This window comes from Amblyomma americanum, chromosome 6 (genome assembly GCF_052857255.1).
Source record: "Amblyomma americanum isolate KBUSLIRL-KWMA chromosome 6, ASM5285725v1, whole genome shotgun sequence".
NCBI lineage: Eukaryota > Metazoa > Arthropoda > Arachnida > Ixodida > Ixodidae > Amblyomma > Amblyomma americanum.
This window is the reverse complement of record NC_135502.1, coordinates 8,698,204-8,717,734: the sequence shown is the minus strand read 5'-3', so window position 1 is coordinate 8,717,734 and position 19,531 is coordinate 8,698,204. Positions and strand designations below refer to the sequence as shown.

Genomic DNA, 19,531 nt, shown 5'->3' with positions numbered 1-19,531 from the left:
ATCACCACCACCTTCATCATTCCTTCCTTACGTGGTTTGCGCTTTTAAATCACGTCCAAGAATTCGACAGCCTGTTTGATAATCTCATTTAGCAGAACTTTTTGCTGAGCTAGTTGGTCCATTCTGACAATAGTGAAAACAGCGCTTTTTCTTCCGGCTTCTTCTTTAGCGCTGTTTTCACTATTGTCAGGATAATCTCATTTGTTCGTCGTGATCTTCAAGTCTCAGAAGAATGGAAGTTGTTACCTATTCATAAACATATGATTGTCACGGAACCTGAGAGTGAAGTTCAATTCTTTTTAAACTTTAACGCAGCGAGTCAGAATACTTGAGACTACGCAATGCTGTAAAAAATGCGGCTCTGTAGATTTGACCAGCAAGAATTAAAGAAGGGTATCTATAGGTTGATAATGGCGCATTCGAAACCTTACAGAGATATAAACGCGATAATTACCGTGATGTAGAGTGCAAACGATGCAAAAATACGGTTAGTTACGGCAAGTAGGATGCACATTATTTGTTGTGACGAAATTTCACTTCAAAGAAACGGGAGCGCAACACCGGAGTTAAAAGTTTCGCACCAGGGTAGGTCACTGAGGGTCAAAATTTCCGAAATGTTTGCTATTATCGGATTTGCTACAAAAAATATTAATTTTAAAAACCTCTCATTTGTTTATCCGGGGGGCTCTTGTGCCCCACCTACGACGTTGTCACCTTAGCTTCAACTCTGTCATGAGGGCTCTACAGAAGTTCTTTTGTTGTACTCCTATTTTTTCCCACGCCTAATAAGGATCATAAATTCACACTTTATGCATCGCTGGACGCAGGTATTCCTTCAAAAGCAAAAGTAAGATTTGGTGAATGAGATAAAAGCTTCATTCACAGAAATGCACAATAGCTCTAACCATATGAAAAGTTTTTTTACGGTGGCTGTTGACGCTTCGGAATCTCCTTCACGACTGACGGAAACAACTCAGCTCAACTGAAGTCAGTGAAGCGGGAGCGCAGTTGCGTTCCTTTAAGCGATATATTTTGGTACCACGCACTCCAAGGTCCCTGTGTATTTCAGCTTTCAGGAACACAGATGAATTTCGAGCTTATTAAATTAGCGATTTTTTTATGCAAAGTTTGGTTTTCTGAGTGTTGGCTACTTGGTTTAATGTATTCACGATCTTAATTCCTTGGGCGGATGCTGATTTTCAAAACATTTCCCAAAGGAAATTTGAAGAAAACGCATGCAGCGATGAAATGCCTCAGGTCTTGCCTCGTGTGCATGTTGACAAAGACTGAATCCAAAAACAATGCAATCACCGTCAGCCTAGTTTTGCAAGCCTAAAATATTCGCTGAAAAGTTATGCGTGCGCCATTCTGCGTCATTGATCTTGCGTTCAGAAATAATCTCTGTCGTATGGAGGGTACCACTGCTGTTGAGATTCTGGTTGAAATGTGCAAATTAATGAAGAAATCACTAACTGTGCATTACTTAAAGCACTTAGAACGTTATACGACAAAGCTAGATCTGTAGCTTGTTAAAGCGGAACCTCGAAGATGCTGCTTTCAGGACTTAAGAGCACATTTGATATGTCAGCGCCGAAGTCACGTACACCCGACATGTCTTGTACAGACCTTAAGTGGAGCATCCCTTCTGAAAGCTCTTATGAATGAGGAAGCAAAGTATTTAAATTCAGGAACACAAGTCATAAAATGACAATACGGATGCTCACTCAATTCATGCTTCACGCGAGACGTTCGCCTGTTACGCAACTTACGCAATTCCCGAACTCATTAAAGTTTCCGCACTTCCCATCTACTTTGTAGAATCGAATGTGAACAGCATATCTGTGCACTTGCTTGTGACGGGCGGATGCGGTTCTTATTATTTTCCGTGTGACAAAATACCACGATAGCTCTCTTGCTGTCAAAGGCAATTGTTCTTCCGTCATCAATCGCTGCATGGAGGCTGAGTCAAACATAGGTACTCTATCTTCGCATGACGCCCACATAAGGGTCAAGGATGCTGTGCATATCACGCTTGTACGTCTACCCGCTCGGGCAATGGTACATTGCGGCGGATGTCCAATAAGTCATTCCCGTATAAAAAATTTTCCCCTGTAGAATTCATTGCACCTTTAATCATTGTGGCAACTATGTTTTGCCGTCTATATTCACCTGCACATACGCTTATCCAGGTTCACAATGCGTGCGCTGAAGGACGGAAGCCGGAGGATTTTGCGCTGTCATTAGACCGCCACACACTGAGAGATGAAAACTCTTCAACCACAAGAACCACCTTATATTGTGGCTCTTTGATATTTGTTACATCTTCGTTCTCATTATTTTGTGAAGTTGTGGTGAGAAATACGTAGGATGTGAACCGGGAACTATCATAGAGTTCCCGCTTCATATCCTGAGTGGCGTATACGCCCCTCAGTATTACGCAGCAGCGTTTTTTTTTTATTTATCTCTGTGATCTCGGAGAGGAGGAAGCGGCAGCTGCAGATAAGGCGATGTTTCACAACAAGCTCTCTGAAAGCCCTGCGCCTGGCGGTAGGGAGAGATAACTGCATGAGCCATATTTGATAAAAGCACAATGCGCTCGACGGGTGCGGCCTCGCCCTATTGTGCAACCCGGCTCCATACTGTCAGACTGCTTGATGCTTGAGGTGCAATAGTGGCCATAACCGTCCTAAAAAGCTTCTACGTGAGCAGATTTCCTGACTCTCCAAAAGCTTTCACACACTGGAACAGTAGGTGAAAAGCCATGCATCGTCTTACGCTCATAGCGTGCTTAGGTTTCGTCAGTGCCGTTTCATCGAATCCGCTGACTGCAGACGATGGTAAGTGTTGCTGTCATTTCATTCTACTGTCGTCAATTTCAAATTTCACTCATTTTTTTTTTGCAGTGATAGGGCAAGGATAAAAAAGATACTCGACTATACGTGAAAAGTATATTTTGTACTTACGTGCTTATGAAATAGCCTGACATGTGCTAAAAGCAGCAAAAGTCTCACCGATATTTAGACTGGGAACATTTTAAAGTAGGCTGACCTCCATTAGAGTCGTTGGAAAAACATCGATATTTTGTTTAACGAGCATTAGTCAGCCTTATTTCACAACGATTTGTCTTTGAAGACACACATTGTATGTTTTAGAAAAGCCGCGAAGGCAAAGTACTATGATTCTCTTCGGCAGAGATCTGCATAACAACTACGGTGAACTCTTTATACTGCTCCTTGTAACCAAGGCACACCCAGATGACGGCAGGCTCCCAGCTGAGTCCGCGGAATACCGTACCTCACGGTAGTGTTTCCAAGAGCTTCTTTGCACAGACCTGTGACAGTCTCATTCCGGGGACACCTGGGCTTGCAAGGTGAAAGACTGGAAACATGTCGACTCGGGCGAAATGTTTATTCGGCACCCTTCGTCGGCGAAGTCTTGCCCTACACTCCTACCAAGCCATTACGTGTAGCGGTTTTATTACAGATATGAAAGGAACCGGACGCCTAAGGCAGGGGAAAGATAAGAGGTGAACACAGCGAGACACTGGCACCGGCAGCGCAAAGGAAACTGCGGTATGCCCGCATTCTCTGCATCTGAAATTTCCCGATGACTGTCGGTTTTGAGTGTCTCTTTGGGCGTGTTTCGCACCTTGTTGTTACTATAAAGTTGCAGACTTAATAACACAGCTAGGTCTAAAACTAGTGCATAGGGTGTACAGATAAAAGTTTCGAATTATCTCTAACGATCACCGCGCGCATATCAAATCTCTCAGCATTTTAGCATCGACGCAGCGCTTAGCGAAAGTCCCTCGAATCTATCATATCGGTGGATTCTTACCAAATCTCAATAAGAAGACAGCTTGAATGACGAACCACCGCAGCCAATGAAATAAAATTTCATGCGGCACATTGATGAGCAGAAAGAACACCTTTCTGTTTTCTTGTTGCTGTCCTACTTCTTCACGTGTGCAATGTAATAATGCACACATGACCCCTGCAATAATGTCCTGTGGTCCTGAAGGTGAGTAAATAAATAAACACCAACTAATATCTCAACATCAATGGTGTATAACGACTGAAACTCCTAGGATCATTGGTTACACAATGCTAATGGCTGGTGACAAAATCACCTTTAAGAAAACCGGACTCCTACAGGCTTCGCAAATGAAATGTACGATAACTCCTTCAGAAACAAATGTATAAAATGCTTTTGCCCCGCCACGGTGGCTCAGTCGTTAGGGCGCTCGGCTACTGATCCTGAGTTCTCGGGTTTGAACCCGACCGCGGCGGCTGCGTTTCGATGGAGGCGAAACGCTAAGGCGCCCGTGTGCTGTGCGATGTCAGTGCACGTTAAGGATCCCCAGGTGGTCGAAAGTATTCCGGATCCCTCTACTACGGCACCTTTCTTCTTTCACTCCCTCCTTTATCCCTTCCCTTACGGCGCGGTTCAGGTGTCCGCCTATATGTGATAGAGATACTGTGACATTTCCTTTCGCCAAAAAAAAAAAACAATTCTTCCAACTAATTTTCATACAATGCTTTAAATTTTGGCGCGCATGTTTCCCCTAAGTTAAAAACACAACATGACTGGGAACGTAAAGATTTATAACTGCAACCACAACCTTTCAATATTTGCGCAGATATCTGCTCTACAGCCGGCAAGCTGTGCGGAAAAGTGCCCTGTGTGCCGCACCAAGATCCACAATACTTCACTTGTCAATGTGGAAAGGAGCAATACTTCAACGCAACTGCTCAACGATGTTACCGTAAGTGAGGAATTCACCTGATCAATTTAGCGTATTTGTGAAAGCAATGCGTGCTTCTATAAAAAGAAATATATTTATTTATTTCGGTCCTTTCAAAAATTCATTGGCAGCCACACGCAGCCCGCGCTTAGTCTTACAGAAATTTGACCCACGCTTAGCACTATAAGAGTTTTGTTGTTGTTGTTGTTGTTGTTGTTGTTGTTGTTGTTGTTGTCGTCGTCGTCGTCGTCGTCGTCGTCGTTGTCGTTGTTGTTGTTGTTGTTGTTGTTGTTGTTGTTGTTGTTGTTGTTGTTGTTGTTGTTGTTGTTGTTGTTGTTGTTGTTGTTGTTGTTGTTGTTGTTGTTGTTGTTGTTGTTGTTGTTGTTGTTGTTGTTGTTGTACGGTAATGCACTTGGAGCTGCTATTCGCTATAGCCCTCATGAATAACTTTCAGGTAGCCACATTAGGCATAGGGGGCGCTTAGAGAAACAGTGTCGATTCCTAGAGTTGCGCTTAGACCCGCCATACTGCTCTCCCAAGCATCCAAGTTATGATAGAAAGCTGCAACTGTTGCATGCAGGAGAAAGACTATGTGCAGCTGTTAGAGCGCGTGCAGGTCGGTTGTGTTTGGCCGGCGTCATCTCTTTATTGGAGTCAAAATACTGCTGCAGTGGATGACACAGGTTGCTAGCAATGCGTTGGCTGCACGATGACTTATCTCTGCGAGTTACGAAGAATTCACTCGTCTTGTGGATGGGTGGCGCCATCGGTTGTAAACGCCACAAGAGACATGCGTTTCTTCTTTACGATTAGCGAACACATCTCATAAAATTGCATGTTTCTGATAATAATACGCCATTTTCAAAGACCGAAGAAATGGCACAAAGCACCAGAAGAGTAGATATACGAATTGACTGTCAGCAGCAGCGTAGTGCTTAACGATGCGATGCAATTAGCTTTTCCGCGAAGTTTAGATGCTTTTCACTCCATGTGAGCGCGTGTCGCAGGGTAAGTGGCGCAGGAAAACAAACCCGAAATTCTAGGAACCTATACGGTAACTCTTAACGGTGCTTAAGTGCCAGCGCCTCCGAATAGCGATGCTGCGCATTGCGGCACCTAAGCTCAGTGGACGGCGTCGCCGACTGCCGAGAATATATAGCAGCCATAATTCTGTTTTCCCTACGGATGACAATATACAGGGTGTCCCAGCTAACTTTAGCTACGGTTTATAAATACGCCGAGGCACTCCAACACTACGCGACCAAATGCATGCTGCTGGCTATTGTATGGAGCATGTCACAGTATTTTTGTATTGTGTTTATTGCGTAATTAGTCGAAATTAATTAACCAATTTCTCAAACAACAGAGATAGGCGAAAAACGTCATTGAGAAAGTTGTAGAATGTTTGAACAGTTTTTACCCCCTACTCAATTTCCTATCAGCTTTTCTTTTTCGCTGGCTGCAAATGCCCGCGAAATACAAAAATACCACGTGACATGCCAGCTTGCGCGCCGCGATTGCAGTGCTCCCAATCGTTCCCGATAGGAACTTACAGATATTTTAGCGCGGTGTGTTGCCCCTTAAAAGGCGACTGGGCAGCGACGCAGCAGCCGGCTGTGCGAGTGACGCCAGCGGTATGCTTCTCTTGTGGCGCTTGATAGCGACAAGCGGACGCAGTCCTTATCGCTTGCGCTCCCGTAATCGCAGAGCCAGCGCGTGCGTCGCAGCCCTGTCACCTTTTCAGCAGCAGCACGCCCGGCTAAATTAGCTGTTTGTTTGTAGGGCGGAACGCTTGAGAGCACTGCAATCGCGGCGCGCAAGCTGGCATGTCACGCGGTATTTTTTTGTATTTCGGGGGCATTTGCAGCCAGCGAAAAAAGCCGATCCGTAATAGATGGAAAGTTGGACATTGATCAGTGGAATGTTTCGCGGTCCGTTCTCCAACTTTCTCACTGGACTTTTTAGCCTATCTGTGTTGCTTGCGAAGTTGCTTAATTAATTTCGACTGACTATCCAGTTAGGTCCAATACAAGAATTGTGTGAGTTGCTCCATAGAATAGCCAGTAACATGCATTGGGTCGCGTCGTCTTAGAGTGCCGCGCCATGTTTTAAACCCTGGCTCCAGTTAGCTGGGACACTCTGTATACCACGGCCGAATGCGTGGCTCCGGTTAGCAAGCCTCAAACATGAGTAGCCTGTGCAAAATCTGCGAGCAAAATATGTATATAGCAGCAGAAAAAACAATCATACCGCCGGTGGGATCCGAACCCACGACCTCCAAATTTCGCAAAAAAATAGGAACATTCCCGAATGCACATTGGTTTCAGTGACTGTTGGCTTCCATCATATGTTTGTCAAACGAGCCCCTTATTTCCCTTCCCTTGTATTCTATATATCATACAAGTTAAGGGACAAACATATGATGCAAGCCAGCAGTCGCCAAAACCAAGGTGCATTGGGGAATGTTTCTATTTTTTTGAGAAATTCGGAGGTCGTGTGCGTTCGGATCACACCTGCGTCATAGCTGTTTTTCTGCTGCTTTATAAGTACTTTTCTTTAAGCGACAGATTAATCGAAGTATCACTCTCCCACTTACCAGCACTACAAATTAAAAAAATAGAAACATTCCCATATGCACCTCTGTTTTTTTTCATGTTTGTCAAACGAGCCCATCATTTCCTTAACCTTGCCTGCTAATATATATATATATATATATATATATATATATATATATATATATATATATATATATATATATATATATATATATATATATATAAATATATATGCATCGGCTCAAGCAGTTGCTCGTGACAAACTAGGGTGCAAATGCGTCCGTACACCAAACATAATACCAGTATTCAATCTTTACAATTATAAGCTAGCACTTGCATTCCAGCGCGAACTAAAATATCACCTTGAATCTCTGCTTGAGTTGTCACTGCTGAAAAAGAGCACTGTGTGTTACCCTACCCGTCATAAAGAAGATTGGATTGTACGAACTTCTACAACCAACAACGCAACGGAAAAATTATTCTTCACACTTCCAACTCTATTAAACAGCTATAAAAAATCCGGGACTGACCTGCTTAAAATATCTAAACATGAATTACGACAGCTTCACTGTATACATTCGTAAAAACTGCGCATGTATTCCTGTTATGTGTATATCTAATCCTGTGTTTACTGTACTGCTTTGTACCATCTGTATTTATTTTTGTTCTATTTTCTGTATTTATTTTGTTCCATTTTCTTGTTTCTTTTGCATTTTTGATCCCCTTATGTTTGGCCCTGCGAAATTGCGAAGAGATTATATGTATACTTGTGAGTGTCTTCCCTCCTCCATCATCCTGATGGAAATAAAGATTATTGTTCCTGGGCACCGAAAAAATAAAGATTGATTGATTGATTATTATTATTATTATTATTATTATTATTATTATTATTATTATTATTATTATTATTATTATTATTATTATTATTATTATTATTATTATTATTATTATTATTATTATTATTATTATTATTTAAAGTCAGTGCTAAAAACCAAACGGTTATTGACGAGGGCCAGTTTCCGAAAAAAAGAAGCTGTAGAAACGCACTAAATATCGAGGAAGAGATTGAAAGGCCCTGAAAGGAAATCAAACATATGAAAAAACAGGGTAGCCATGCGTGCTAGTTTGTTATGATACGGTATGAGTTTCACGTTTGGTATGGAACACGTTCAGGACTAAACGCGACCCTATGGGAGAGCAAGTCCTCTTCCCGACAAGGATCTCTACAGCATGCTTCTTTATTTATCAATCTTTACTTCGTAAAAAGCCTATATGACCGAACAGTGTCACTTGTCGTTCTTGCTAGCTATAGGGATTAGGCCTTCTCAAATCTACACTCATATCTACATCTCTTGCACTGCGCCGATAGGAACCTCCCGCGGGGTCCTTTACATTAATTCTGCGTTCCCTTTGCCTTTTCGCAAAAAAGCGTACCTACATGACCAACGAGCACACCACCAAAAGTCGCTGGCTGAAAACAATCAACTCCTGACAGCGCCTGTCCTTTCAGTTCGGTTATTTTTTTTTTCTTGTCAGCGCTACGATATCGCGATATTGTGGAAGAAAGCAGCCTCTATTTGACCATAATCCTTTATTATTGAACAAAAATACGGAAATATTTTCAGAGGACAACTTTCAACGAAGGATGTTTTTGGACTGCCCTGTGTTGATTTCTAGCTTCTGTTATTTGCATCTCATCGACATCTCCTTTGCTTTGTCCACAAGCGCTGTTGCCTCAATTCGCAAGCGGTGATTTCCTTTTGTACCCCTGTTGACGGTGTCTAATCTATGCAGTAACCTTCTTTCGGCCAGTTTTTCTAGCCATAAGAATGCAATAACATTCTCAGCACAATAGAGCGCCCATCTTTCTAAGGACATTCTTGGGGCAGTCCTTTCCTCCATCGGACGCTTTATGCTTCGTATACAAGGGAGTAACAGCAACTAACATCCACTTCAATGTAGTCTCTACACCTACCAAAACCTATGCAGTCCTTACCCTTGGGCATAGCTCCAAGGCTGACCATCTTCCAAATCAGTTTCTCCACCAGCCAATACAAGCAGGCTTTCAGTGTGTTCGTAGAAATTTCTGATGTGAAACCGGATTTGTGGATACATACATACATACATACATACATACATACATACATACATACATACATACATACATACATACATACATACATACATACATACATACATACATACATACATACATACATACATACATACATACATACATACATACATACATACATACATACATACATACATACATACATACACACATGCATACATACATACATACATACATACATACATACATACATACATACATACATACATACATACATACATACATACATACATACATACATACATACATACATACATACATACATACATACATACATACATACATACATACATACATACATACATACATACATACATACATACATACATACATACATACATACATACATACATACATACATACATACATACATACATACATACATACATACATACATACATACATACATACATTGTTTATTTCTCTAAAAGCGAAAAAGGCCCCTGAGTAAAAAGATAATTCAGAGTAGCTTGGCTAGGCCCGGGGCCCATTACAAGGCAGCAGAGAGCATACAGAATTCATAAACATAATAAAGCTCACGGTGAATTTGGATAAGCCATGCACTTTCGTAGCGCAATAGAGACGAAACATGTAAGGTTTTTTTACCAATTAAATCAAAGTTAACATGACACCATATGACAGGCAAGAAGAATAATAGATGAAATCATAATCAGACATCTAGAACACAACGCCACTAAGTACTCTAAGTTATAGACATGAGTGCAAAATATGATGTTCATTATCAGATAATAGAGATAGGGAGGCGAAATTTTATGCTGATAAGGAGACACAGTGAGGATGTACAAGCATGTGCGACAAACAATAAGAAAAAGAACACTCATTGTCCTCCTTAGGACTGAGAAAATTTCTCATAAAATTATTTCTTTTACAGCCGGCATTTCCACAGCACCATTCATTTGAATTAAGTGTGTTAGGAACTAATAACTGCATCATTCGCCTTCCATAGTTTGTGCGAACCTGAGGTACCGTCCATTTCTTTCTTTGAGGTGTATATTTGGGTGGGTCCATTTCTTGTAAGGATGCAAGTTTGAGGAGGAATTTACTAAGGTGGGAGGTCATGGAGTTCATAAGAAGCAGGACGGTGCAGTCTAACATTTTGTTTACTGGTAGAATATTGTGTAGAATAAATAACGGTGGTGTATGTGCCACGTAATCGGCGGAGGAAATAATATGGATGACCTTTTTCTGCATGATGAGAATGGTTAATATGTGTCCGGCCTGCGGTCCCCCAGACTAAGTGGCAAAAGTTAATTTCGAAGTGAAATAATGCATGGCATATCATTTTCTTATTTTCTACAGGTAGTATATCGCGACATTCTTGCTCTTTGAAGTAGAAACCCCAACCCCATTTTTGTTTTCCCTTTTCTCTTTCCAGCTCGCCCTCTAGTAAAGGAAGCATCATCATGGTGTACTTATGCTCATATTTAAAGTTTACTCGCTGACCAACGCGCATAAACTTATCGAACGGCGGTGACAATACTTGATCCAAGCTATATACATCGCAGAGCTTAAACGCCAACCCCTCAAGAATAATATGTTATTCTTTATTGCAGATACCAGGTCATGTGGGGTGTACCCCTGCCCGATGGGCACTTGCGAGGACAACGACGGAAATGCCGAAAGAAGTTGCCGGTGTATGAATTTTAAAAACGTTGCACCAAACTGTCTGCGTAAGTGAAGTCTATGACGTCCTCTGTAACGGTAAGAGTCCCGTTCAGCGGAGTACCCGGCATCATAGTTGACGGGTCGCGTGGCGAGAAAATTCGAATTGGTTGGGAGAGTCGTGACGTAACACATTGAGCTGCGGAATTGAAAAGTGATTACAACATTCGACAAATTGCGATTATTAAGTCGCAACATGACTCAAACGTCATTATTACATGTGAGAATGTAGAGTGAATTGCGGTGAAAAGAAAATTAGCGTTATTAGATGGGAGCGAACCTGTGAGTTTGAGTCGCGAGTCAGGCGCAGTGCACCGAGGCCACCGGCGCATGTTCATTCCACTTGGTTAAATGAAGGCCTTGCGTGTCTTGTCCGACAGTGTTCTGTGTCTGCGAAGTGGTATGCAAAGACCACCACCGGACGCTGAAGGGACGCAGTAACGTTTTGGCGTCATACCCTTAGTAAGAGTGATTTGACGGGCTAGTTGGTACTGCGTGGTGAAGGAACAGCGCCAAGTACGGGACAGGAGACAAACATGGAAGCACAAACAAAGCACCCGTGTTTGTGCTTCCATGTTTGTCTCCTGTCCCGCACTTAGCGCTGTTCCTTCACCATACCCTTAAGGCTGAGCTGTGTCCCACGAATTTTTTTTTTCTCCGGCCAGTCAGCTGAATAGTTGTGTGGAATCAGTGAATAGGGGACGTGTTTATTTTAAACATAAATTGTTCAAAAAATCTTGCCCCTTTTGAGTAAAAACTTGTTGAGCAGCAGTAAACAGCGAAGTCGAAAAGACGCAGCAGTAGTGCCCTCAGCGTCCTTTTGCTTTATCAAAGTATAGGTGTGCAATTTTGAACCGTCAGACTCGAATGTTTCGCTAGTGTGTATCTATACGTCGAACATAGGTTGACTGATGCCGCGTAATGGACAGCGATGGGCAGAATAAGCAGCACCAGTGATGAGGAACAGACAATCGGGAACTAATAATGGACTAATCTGCATTTCCCTCTGGCGAACCACGTGGCCAAATGATACCATCGCTATCAAAACAGCATGCGCTAAAGACAATGCTCAACGGTCAGCAGCGGTGAATTGCGCTTAGCATCGCGGGTGGAAAAGCCGCAGGACGAGCACTGTGACGCGTTCTTAATTTAGCGATATTTGTTTTCGCCAAGCTTAACTTAGCTTCTTAGTGCCACTAAGTGCGCGTTGTTCGTGCAGCCTCGCCGCTTTATTACGCTATTGTCTCAGTGCAAGACACGCTCACGACATCAGCTAGCCTACATTTGTGTCGCGATGTCTCCAATACATTATCGAACCGATGCTGCAGATGACGTATAAAGTTGGACTGTCTGTGAGCTGTTTTTCTTGCCACCACTACTGCCAGGAGGGCACCGTAGCTTCCAAACCCACAGAACGGGTTTCGGAGCCCTTGTGCATTGCTGGCAGGTGGGGCGTCGTCTGCACGCAGCCGATGATGTCCTCGTGGAAGGCTAACACTGAAGTCGACCTTTCGGCGCTTTTATTATTATACAGCTGAGAATGCATTCAAGATTGCCTGTGGAGACGCTCGCGGCGAAATACAGCCGACAGAAGATGGTGTAACATGCAGATGTCCTGAAGGAATGAAATGGGAAGAAAACGAATGTAAATGTGAGTATGTCTTCGAAATTATCGCTACAAAAGCCGGTAAAGCTCACGTGGGCTGTAGCGTAACCTACGCAGCTTCTATGGTCTGAGACATCTCCACTCAGTCCGCAGTGGCAGAAGCAAAGTTGAATTTAAGCATGCCACAAATATTTAAGCACTGAATCAAAGGCTCCAATTTAATTTGGAGGGCCTTTACAGCCATTACTTCCGATATCAGGTATCGATGAGCGCTAATTGCAGCTTTTTTTTGTTCTCAGTGTATATAAAGGCCACTAAAAATTGTAGCCTCTTGCTTCAAGTTACTCTATTTCTGTTGCACCCGTTTTGTGTTCAGTATCCTCATATTCTGCTCGTGTTTTTTTTTCGTCCTGTCTTCAGTAAGCTTTGCGGTGCAATCAGTTTAAAAATATATTGCATTCCACTAAGTGGCCCAACATAACGCTTTATTAAATCACTTGTTCAACTACGCATTTTCTACGCTCATCTGGAAGGCAAATTTCCTCTCGCAGAAGCATGGCGGATGATGTGTTTTCTAACTTGCCACTTTATTAAAGGCACGTGTAAGACCCTAGTGGAGCAAGGCAGTTTCAGACGATACGCCCCTGTAATAGTGCCCTAATGACAAATCAGCACGAGATACAAAATCTATTGCTAGTTTTTTTTTTTTCGTATTCTTCCTCGCGTTTCCCATCGTCCAGTGTTCCTTTTTTTTCGTTCTCGGATGTAACACTCATGCTGTATCCGAATCCCCCACGAAAGCCATAAATAGGCGGACAGTATGTGAGATGAAAATTGTCATGACTAGAGCTCAAAAAAAGCGATACGCTGCTGGCATAAAAGAAACCACTAAATTGTCGACGACAGTATGGAGGCCGGGTAAGACTACATGCATAAGAGAAGAGGCAGGGGTCAAGTGCTGACTGCGCCGAAACTCTGCTCTGCGCCACACTGGCTCTTGAATTCGAACAAAAAGCCACTGCGAGTACAACTGTAGATCAGCGGCGTACGTTGTAGACTAGAGGCAATTGTCTCGGAGCAAGATGGGTTCTGCAAAAACCACAGTTATTCTCCCGCAGACGAAAGCTTCACCCTTTTGTGAGCAGCCAAAATTTTTCCAGAGTTAAAAAAATTCAGGCGATATCATCGCGCTCGTGGATTTTATAGAGGACTGCAGTTTTATTGTTCAAAGCACCCCGCAATTCTATGGGTTAGCGCGGGAGCTCTGTTGCACCCAGTGGTCGTATGTTTCCTCTCACGACACGAGGGCATTTCAATAAAACCATTTCTTTTCGTTTTCGACTACCTAGAACTGAACACACTGGCTGTGTGGAGTTTTCAGAATGAAGTACAGAATGAAAACGATATATAAAAAAATAACCCAATTCAGTATGCTTCCCATGATCTCTCTCCTCATTGTATGAATAAAATAACTGTCTTGAATTTCTGCTACCGTAAATAAAAAGGTTTCAAATTGTTTCTAGAACGATATTTTATCGTAACTTCACATGTCACACGTGCATACGACGCTGCTGGTGGAAATGTTAAATGCTTAGAAACTGGAGCCAGTTTAAAGAGACCTCGCCAAGGTCAAATATGAACCCGCCACGAATATATACATGATCGCAGAAAAGTGTCAAGCCTGCCGCAGATTTTTCACTCTACAGAAATTATAAAGAAAAATATTTTACCTCGATAAAGTGTTCTATAGTCATGGAAAAAAGTTAGCGGAAAAGAAATTTTTTTCTGTGCGGTCGTGCAAAGGAAGTCAATGAAAATCATTGCAGCACAGTGGCATAAGCTTGCTCCATATTTTTGCACATTCCAGCTGACTGAGTACTGAGGCAACGTTGAAGGAATTTTTATTTTCCGCGAATCTGCCTCCCGCAACTCTTGTCCATGACTGTACATGCCTGACGTCCGTCCTATACGATGACACAGGAGTTTAGAGTGTCCAACATGAATGAACACGTCAACCAGCCATATGAACGCGCGAACTTTAGGAGCATCAACCTGGATCACCGGCGAGCCCCTTTCATGTCTCCTTGCCGCTGCCGGCATCGTGTATTGCAGTAAAGAGCAAGCACCGAGCAGCGCCTGGGAACAGCACGATGCTCAAGTTTAGAAATTATTTTCTTGCTTAAAATAAAAAATGTTTTCATTAAATTTCTTTACATGGATCCAGTTTCATAGTCTTACGCGAGGTACGTTCTCTCATGATGTTACTGAGAATATCTTACAGTGCAACTTAGTTAAATATGCGGCAAAATGCACATGTTGCAAAGCTCAAAAATTCTACTCGTGACACGATTTGCACCTCTTGCGGTCTGAAACATTCTATCGGCTTCGTCAACTTCTCGAATACATAGAAACATAGGCTTAATGACTACTCTAATAACAATGTATTGTTCTAAAATAATTCCAAATTTTGTGAATTCGTAATACCACATTTTGTACTTATATTGTGTGATTGAGAACGCCCGGTGCAGGCTATTTATTGCCACCCGCAGCAATCGCATTCACGATGATGGGAGATGATGATGAATACAGAAAAATGAAGATGAGGTTGACACACAATTCTTACATTAATTGCCCCAAAGGGCTCGAGGCGCGACACGGGGACGATCTGGATGCCACCACAGCGACGATCAGTAACAGGTGAATAAATATAAAAACAAAATTCGCACAAGGCTTTTATATTTGCAGGTGCATTTTCTTTAAAATATCTGAAAAGAAGAGTCATGGCGGTACCCAACACATCTCACCTTTAGCTTTTTTTGCTGCCGCGAAACTAAAAGAAGGTATGCTAAACTAAAATGGCACGAAAAAAAAATTACGACAAATACAGCTGAAAGAGCTTGACTACAGTGACATGCTAGTCTATATTTTTTTTAAAATAAACCTTACATAATCCAGGGCCACGCCTACGTCATTTGGCGTGTAATGACCAAACTGGGAACTTGCCAGTGACATTTGCTTGGTCAGAAGCTGTGAATGCACTGACAGCGGGAGTTGTGTTTTGCACCACTGTATACTGCAGACCGGCACTCCTTTCGAGAGCCGTCACTCTGTCTCGAATATAAGCTGGGTGCACTAGACATGAGAAGCGCCCAGTGGCGGCAGCATATCCGCAATGGTGACGGTATCTGTGCGCTGCTTCCTCAGATATTTGCGCGAGTTAAACACCGAAAGTGGTCGATACTCATTCCGGGCCCTGTATTGCGGCGTGCTATAAAACCGAAAGTGTTACTCTCGCACATACAATTGTTGACCATTAAGTAGTTAAGAATGTGATACCCATGCTTGCGCTTACTTCAATATGATTCTTCTTCTCCTTCTTTTTAAGCTATTGCGTGCACAAACAAGGATGATACTTGCGTTAACATTTGCTACAATAAACCTTTGCTGGAAGACAAAAGGTGCTGCCAAGGGTGGGATACAGCGTCGTGCAGTGGTAAGTTGTACTCAGGTAAAAGCGGACATTCGCTAGTAAATTCTCTGCCCCTGTGTTTCGGGCGTGCAGAACTGCTAAAATAATTATAGTCCAAAATAACAGAACAATGATTAGAGCATTATATACTTCTCACCTTTGTAATGTGTTACATGCGTCCAAAAGTGCCTGACTTCAATAACGTGCCTTTCGTTTAATGCCTTCACGTCAGCATGAAAATGAGCGGAATTGTCCTGCGGACAAATCAGTGTTAATAAAGGCAGGCCGGAAGGTAACACAACTCAGACTGGAAAGGCCGTTTCAAGCCTCCACCCTGTGTGCCTCCGTTTCTTCTTTTGCCCGCGCTAGGCTGCTTTGGAGAGCTCTGCTGTGTTGTGCTGTGCTAAACCATGCCGGGCAGTGCCGTGCGTGCCCTGCTGTATTATTCCGTGTTCTCCTCTGTTCTCTTGCGATGTTTTGTGCTCGCAATGAATGGCTAGCTCTAATTGTAGACCTAAAATAGCCACAAGTGATGATCGAGTGAATGTTTAAATATATATTATTCATGCGAAAGCATCAGATAGCTATATCCCGAGGTTCGTGTCAGCAAAATTTTCTCCGGACGATTACGTCATCATGTGAATATAAATGTGGAAGCGTTTGATTGTGTTACTGAGATCAAGCGTGATGAGATCTTGCTGTAAAAAAATTTTGGTTGATTAATCATAATTAGGTAGTTAAGCAGGAAAATTACACTTTGACGTCACAATAGGCCCGTGTCTCGTGTCAGCAAAACTTTCTCCGCATGATTACGTGGGTCTGTGAAGATAAATGCGCAAAACTATGATTGTGCTAAGTGCGTGACGAGATCTTGCTGAAGGAAAAATTTGGTTCATGAATTCTAATGAATTAATTAAACGCGAAGGGTACACTTGGATGTCACAATAGCCTCGAATGTCAACATAGCACCTGGATGCCTAAACAACCATGGAGGTCGACGTAGCAAATGAACGCCAAATCTAAAAATAAATAAATAAAAAATTAGAAAATAAATAGAACGCGTACTGGCGTCGTGGAAAAAACCCGCGTTCTAGAAAGTTAAATGCTTTCGCATTTCTCCACGTAAGCAGACTTAAGTGCCCTGATAATATTTTTGCTTTTATTGCTGAATATATCCATTTCAATTTATCTCTCAGCTATAAATTCTCTACGATTGTTATGTACGAACTAATAGACCAGTGCTTTCTGGACTGATACACCGATCTTTTATCAATGCGACAGCATACTTAAGCGAATTATTGCTCAATAAAGGCGCCTTTGGCAGTCATTCTCAAAGGCGACATTATTTAAACTCAATCCTATAATCACTTAAATTGGCGACAACCACATGCACCTGAAAATTTAAGTCTTTTTTCTGTTAATATAACTAAAATATGCTAATTTCATGCATTATGAAAAACACATGCTAATAAAATATACTGCTTGTCTAACTGTGCGTACAGGCTTGTACACATACGAGCATACATATGTACACTGATGAGTAAATAACATTAGCACCAGGGGTCGACGAGCGGCGCTGCGGAAAACAAGAGAAAATCGTTGAGTTCCTTTCAGGCAGTCACTTTCTGCTAACCCTCGTTCCACCAAACTGAGGAGTGGAGAAGGCCTGGCACCCTCGTTATGGGTGTCTTCGCTAAGCACAGCACTGCTATTCGGAGTGGTTACGCTCGGATGATCAGTGACTCGTATTTTTTACTCGCCCCTCAACATGCACGCAAATATGCACGCACGCGTAAGCGCTATGAAAAAGTTTGTAGCCCAAGAGATATTCCAACTCATGCAGCATCCGTGCAAGTCTTAACTTTCGGCAAGAGTTCCGCTTTTTGTTAAGAGAACTGAAACGCTGGCGTTGCATAACGAGCCATGCAACACGTTTGTACACCGTAAATACATACATTCCGCGTTTTGCACGTTCATTTGTTATAATCACGCTGACTCGTGCTTCCTTTGCTTTTGCTTGCAGCTGTCCACGAAGAAAGCACTTACTGCAAGCCAGGCACTATTTCCATCGGACAACATCTGAACTGCACAAGTTCGTAACAGTTTCTCAGTTAGCACCGAAAAAAACCTAATGAGCCCCTCTTAACACTAATTCGCGCGCTTGCCTCGTTGCTTGTATCAGCATCATTTTTATTTCAATTCCCGGTATTCTGAGCGCTATTGCATGTCAGGTGACGCTAGTTAACACTGCGTTTCAGCAAGCTAGAATTATTTTTCGGTATGCGCGCTCTAAATTCGTGGCTTTAAAACCGCAATACGTATCCTCAGTTGTGCGCGGACTTTAATGTTTTGGCTTGCGGCTCCTTTCCTTTCACCTGGAAAACCTCGCTAGTAAGAGTTGCCGCGTAGACGAGGTTATAGAACGACTCAGTATCGGTGAGCATGACATGGGTTCAAGCATGGAGCAACAACTAGATCAAGGCTTTAAGTAGGAAAAAAAAAACAAACAAGGATAAGCTGACAATTATAAGTCGCCAACAGGAGGCAGCTATAGGCGTTACAAGCACTGCTGAGGCAAGTTTTTTTCGAATATTAGACGCTCGTTGACAGCACCAAGGAAGTGCACGAGCCGCGCTAAGCTTTGAATTGTTGGAATTTCAACAAAATAACTGCGCTACTTTTTCAGATGTGTGTGCGGCCGGACAAAGCGAGTGTGAGTACCAATGCGCTTACACCGACGTCAGGTCCTCTGAGTATACGTGCTTGTGCCCACCTGAACAAGTACTGAACAGCGATCAACGCACGTGCTCAGGTAAGAACACTTCTACTGATCTGGTTATTTTTACAGAAAACCTACAGAGCAAAAATATAATTCCTTGCAATATTGTGAGCTTTAACAGACGACACGTAATGCATGTAGCTAATTTGTCTGTGGCAATTTATTTCTTACAAGAACTTTTTTGGTTTCATATCGATTCACCTCAATATGTAGAAAAAGTTATAACGTGACTTGCACATATTGTAAAGAAATTGGCGCAAGAACAGAGACGAAGGACAAGAAAGGAGACACATATGACGATTAACAAGAGCTTTACGAACTGTTTTATTGAGGTGCAAAGCACAGAATATAAAGGAAAACATGAGCATGCGCAAGGACAGTGGCCAGTACAGCCACACACATCACGCAGTCGCAGTTTGATTTGGGAAAAAAAAAAAGACTTGAAAAAAAAAACACTCAGCATCATAAATCTGCAAAGAAGTGTCCCGCAGCGATGAGATATCTTTTTGATATGGAGGGCCTCTAGAAAAAGCTTAGCCTTTACAGTGACGCTCATGCCCA

At 42.5% G+C, this 19,531-nt stretch overlaps 1 protein-coding gene across 1 annotated transcript in view; it reads left to right on the top strand.

The window, feature by feature from the left end:
* The first annotated feature begins 2,579 nt into the window (after nucleotides 1–2,579).
* The window catches only part of LOC144136256 (glycoprotein antigen BM86-like), a 40,154-nt gene continuing 23,202 nt past the window's right edge, over nucleotides 2,580–19,531 (top strand). The window contains exons 1-7 of the mRNA XM_077668454.1: nucleotides 2,580–2,837; nucleotides 4,640–4,765; nucleotides 11,008–11,124; nucleotides 12,651–12,767; nucleotides 16,108–16,215; nucleotides 18,215–18,283; nucleotides 18,878–19,003. Of these exons, the coding sequence (XP_077524580.1) occupies nucleotides 2,762–2,837; nucleotides 4,640–4,765; nucleotides 11,008–11,124; nucleotides 12,651–12,767; nucleotides 16,108–16,215; nucleotides 18,215–18,283; nucleotides 18,878–19,003 (739 nt within the window). The 5' untranslated portion in view covers nucleotides 2,580–2,761. The remainder of the gene's footprint in view (nucleotides 2,838–4,639; nucleotides 4,766–11,007; nucleotides 11,125–12,650; nucleotides 12,768–16,107; nucleotides 16,216–18,214; nucleotides 18,284–18,877; nucleotides 19,004–19,531) is intronic.